This window comes from Sinocyclocheilus rhinocerous, unplaced genomic scaffold (assembly GCF_001515625.1).
Source record: "Sinocyclocheilus rhinocerous isolate Xijiao unplaced genomic scaffold, SAMN03320098_v1.1 scaffold6644, whole genome shotgun sequence".
Taxonomy (NCBI): Eukaryota; Metazoa; Chordata; class Actinopteri; order Cypriniformes; family Cyprinidae; genus Sinocyclocheilus; species Sinocyclocheilus rhinocerous.
In genome coordinates, this window is record NW_015636842.1 from 126,478 (window position 1) to 131,324 (window position 4,847).

Below are 4,847 nucleotides of genomic sequence, written 5' to 3' on the forward strand. Positions count from 1 at the left end.
ATACACACACACACAGAATAAGAAGTAAATTTTTAACTATTTATTAAAAATGTGCTAATTTCAGTTTCTATTAGTTTTCTATTTAATTGTTAATAATTTTATTTCAATTATTATTTTAATACAATTTAGACAAAATTAAATGAGAAAAGTTTAAGTTTTTATTTTATTTAAGTTAATGTTTATTTTATTTACAATATTTTTTATGGTTCTAGATATTAAAATATTATATAAAATATTTTATATAAAAAATAAAATATATTGCATAAAAATAATGGACCATGAAATGCCACAAAAGACGAATCAAGTATTTGAGTTTATAGGTTATGACTGTGTTGTGATCTGTGTCTCGTACCCGGATCTCCTGCAGGTTGTGGAAGTTGTTTCCCACTCTGACCGAGATCTTGCTGGGAGTGTAGCTCTCATCCGATTTATAATCGGCATAAATACACAGCATTTTCACCGTTGTTTTTCTCCTAACAGGACACAACAGAGAGGAAACATCGTCTGATTCAAATACATTTACTGTATATTTAGTCATTTAGCAGATGCTTTTATCCAAAACGACTTACAAATGAGGACAATGGAAGCATTCAAAATCAACAAAAGAGCAATGATATGCAAGTGCTATAACAAGTCTCAGCTTAACGCAGTACACATAGCAAGGTTTTTTTTTATTACATTTTTTATATAAATACAACATATATAGTTTGTGAAAAGTGCTCATTATAATATTCATCATGAAACAACTTTACTGTTTTCTAAATATAATAGAGTATGCACGACTTGTAACTAAAAATGTAATGTAAAGAGTGTCTGATATGTTTTTTAGTGGCTGATGAACATCTAGAGAGCAGGATGGTTGCTAGACATAATGCTTTTATATATTTACATTTAAAGGGGTCATATGATGCGATTTCAAGTTTTCCTTTCTCTTTGGAGTGTTACAAGCTGAGCAATAGAAGCAATCAGACGAACGAGAGAGCAACGGTATACAAGTGCTGTGACAAGTCTCAGTTAGTCTAGCACAGTACACATAGCTAGTTTTTTTTTAATAGAATTGAATAGAATAGAATAGAATTGGTAAGTGCTAGTATTAGTTTTTCAGGTGCTGGCGATATGATTATTATATGGTTATTATACTTATATGGTTATTATTATATTATTATATGGTTATTATTATATATATGATATAATAACCAAGTCTAATAATAATCAATGAGAGGTACATAAAAAAAAAACCTGTGTTCAATCAAGTACTTTAGTAAAGTACTCAAAAAATATATCTATTGATCAGTGCATTTTCATGGTCTTTAGAGTTAATTTATTACTGAATAAGGATTTAAAAAATATATTTCAGACACACAACCTAAATAATTTAATCAGTTAAATATTTGAGTGTTCTATAAATACTATAAATATATATATTTTTTTAATTCCTCAAACTTATAATAATTTTCCACTTTTCTAGGACTTTAAATTTTTATTAAGTTAATAATATATTATGTATAGATATATGAATTAATATATACTATATATAACATTTGCAAATGTGAAAATAAAATGTTAAAATAAGAGAAAAATCTTCCTTCATCATTCAGCATAAAATACAAAAAAAAAAATACTTTAATTTTTTTAATTTTATTTTATTACATTTAAAATGTTTAAAACCTGTCGCTGACAAATGAGGAAAACCTAGTGGTTTGAAGGATGGTGTCAGTTAATTAATTTTTGGGCCTGCAATGTGATTCCTAAATATAGTCTTTTAATGTCATCTAATGATTCTTAAATATGGCTGACGCAATTTGTAACTATTGTTAAACTGAATAACATTTTAGTGGGTGTATTCTGTAAATCATGGTAAAGATGTATGTCATTATCATTATATAGTTATATTTTACTCAGAAAAAATAAAATTAAACAGGACACATTCTAATGTACGGGGAAAATTATTGTTTTGATGCTTGGAGTATATATATATATATATATATATACACACACATATATATATATATATATAGTCATGTAACGTTAATATGAACATGGTTAAGAAAACTCAACTGTAAGGCGTATTTATACACATATCTCACAGTACCATGACAAATATACCTTACCACATAATAAACACATTTTCAAATGTAAAAACGACTAGAAGATTTAATTTTACAATAACACAAGGTAGTTTAATCAAAAACAGCTAACGTTACCGTTAATCTTTATAGCAAAACAAAACGCAGTCACTCACCGGCACTGAAAAACACTCGCACAACAGTGTCTTCTTACTTCTGTTTCCACAGCTAACATAAATGTAGCATCATTTTCTTAAAAAGGGGGTAAAATACAACCGTAAACACCCTAACGCTGTTCGCATTTGCCCGGCATTGGCGCGCTCTGAATGCGTCAGGCGCTTTTCGATCGCGTCGCGTCGCTTTTGCGTCACGCGTTCTGGCGCCATCTTTGCTACCGGTGCTGCGCCGGAGCAGCTCGCGCTGTTCATCTCTTCTTCACACAGAAATAAGACATTCTCCGCTTATTAACGCGTTATACTGCGTTGTTCCCATCAGCGGGAGGTGAGCGGTGTTTTATAATAATTAAACAGACGCTGACAGGTATTTTGACAGACAAAAAGCGCATCGTCTCGCGCGAGGCCTCTTCTGTTTACATTTAAATGCCCCCCGTTTCCACTAAAATCAAATGAACGTCGCTCTAAACGGAGTGTTTCAGAAAGATTGAGTGAAATAATGTTTTGGTTTTGGGGTGAAATAAAGGGGGAACGTCTCTGAGGTAAATTCTTGCGTCATCGTTATTCCCATGGGCGCGCGAAAAGGCTCCACGTGTTCAATATGATTAAATCTGTCAATCTAAAATGATTTATAACTGTTTTAAATTTAACTCTGAATGTAATATTCGTAGACAATGTATAAACAATGGTTGTCTATTTGGGAGTGGTCTGATCCAATTGGTTCGGAATGTGTGGTTTATTGATTGTTAATGTGGTCTGGCAATTGAAAGGTTGCAGGTTCGAATCTCATTTAAAGGTTTGTGGACTATTACTATTTATTGAGTGCTTGATTAAGACAGTAAAACTCAGGATACTCTAGTGCTGTCAAACGATTAATCGCGATCAATCGCATCCAAAATAAAAAGCTTTTGTTTACGTGTATGTGTGTTGTGTATATTTATTTCGTATATATAAATACACACGTACAGTATACATTTTTACATATTTACATGTTTATACATTTATATATAAATTTTCTTACATTTTATATTATATACAAATATATAAACATAACATATTTTTCTTAAAGGGGTCATATGATGTTGCTAAAAAGAACATTATTTTGTGTATTTGGTGTAATGAAATGTGTTTATGCGGTTTAAAGTTAAAAAACACATTATTTTCCACATACTGTACATTATTGTTTCTCCTCTATGCCCCGCCTTTCTGAAACGCGTCAATTTTTACAAAGCTCATCGGTCTGAAAAAGCGAGGTGAGCTGTGATTGGCCAGCTATCCAATGCGTTGCTCTTAACTTTTATAAAGAATATCTCTTTGGATTTGAGACTTTAGTCTTTGCAACTTTACAGATCTTCTTTATGCACCAAGAGCTTGTAACACTTCAAAGAGAAAGGAAAAATTGAAATCGCATCATATGACCCCTTTAAATGTATACATGCATGTGTATTTATATATACATAATAAATATACACCATATACACATTATGTAAACAAAAACTTTTATTTTGGATGCGATTAATCGTTATTAATCGTTTGACAGCACTAGGATACTCCAGCAGGACTGTAACAAGTGCACAATGAGTCACGTTACTTGAAAGCATTTGATAAATGACTAATTGGTAATTAAATGACTAATATATGCGCTCAGTAGGATGACAGTGTAGTGTTTGCATGTTTAAACGAGTTGTCACGTGATGCCAGTGCTGCACTGTCAAATATGGCAACTCCGCAACCTCATTCATCCAGATAGTGAGCTGTCTGACTGACTCTGACTCAGTAAACCACCTAACCAGACCAGGTTTTGAGATGGTTTTGCTCTCCAGACCAGTGGTGGCTCGTCGGTGGAGGCAGGGGAGGCACAGCTTCCCCAAACTTTTTAGGTGAAAATGGGAGGAGGACGATTTAATGTTAATAAAATTTACTAAAATTCATTTCAGTTCATGTCTCGGAATGTGTATTTTTTTTGTTTGTAATTTCACAGCTGTAATACCGTAACATGTTACTGAAGTTGGAAAGCGCCGCTACATTACAACCGCTGGGGGAGAGCTGAGCTCTCATGCCTCCGTTGATATAAAAAAATTAGCCAATCAGCATCGAGTGTTCACTTTCAGCGCTGAGGAGTGTTGAGAAAAGAAACCTCGTAAGGGAGGCTAGCCTCCCTTCTGATATCAACCAATCATCACAGAGACGTAAATTACGTGATATTAGTTTGAACTTCTGCCGCTGCGCTGATAATGTACCAAGTACTTATGATGAGTAGCGATATTGAATAGGCTATTTGATCGCCAACAGATTTACCAAGCTGTCATTCAAACAGTATATATACAAATTTAGGGAAAACAGCCTAAGCTGGATATAGGCTACAGCAGCAGCAGTCGGCTTAATTAAATGGCGCAACAGGCAGCTCTCTTTTAACACAGACTTTTAAGAAGGGATGGATGTTTGCTTCAAGTGATAGGCCAGGTAAGTGAAATTATATTATTTTGCTGTATGTATGTCGTTTTCTTTACGTTTTCTGACTAAAAGCAACCAAAAAGCCATTTAAAGTGGTTAAGCAAATAATATAATAATAATAATAATCGGCAGGGATCCCAGACCAATACAATTA

General features: G+C 32.9%; 1 protein-coding gene and 1 pseudogene across 1 annotated transcript in view; one reads left to right on the forward strand and one right to left on the reverse strand.

Moving 5' to 3' along the window:
• LOC107748096 (anaphase-promoting complex subunit 10-like) overlaps nt 1–2,452 on the reverse strand; it is a 4,496-nt gene extending 2,044 nt beyond the window's left edge. The window contains exons 1-2 of the mRNA XM_016562757.1: nt 2,358–2,452; nt 353–473 (exon numbers count right to left, since the gene is read on the reverse strand). Of these exons, the coding sequence (XP_016418243.1) occupies nt 353–473; nt 2,358–2,452 (216 nt within the window). The remainder of the gene's footprint in view (nt 1–352; nt 474–2,357) is intronic.
• The window catches only part of LOC107748097 (ATP-binding cassette sub-family E member 1-like), a 13,778-nt pseudogene continuing 11,172 nt past the window's right edge, over nt 2,242–4,847 (forward strand).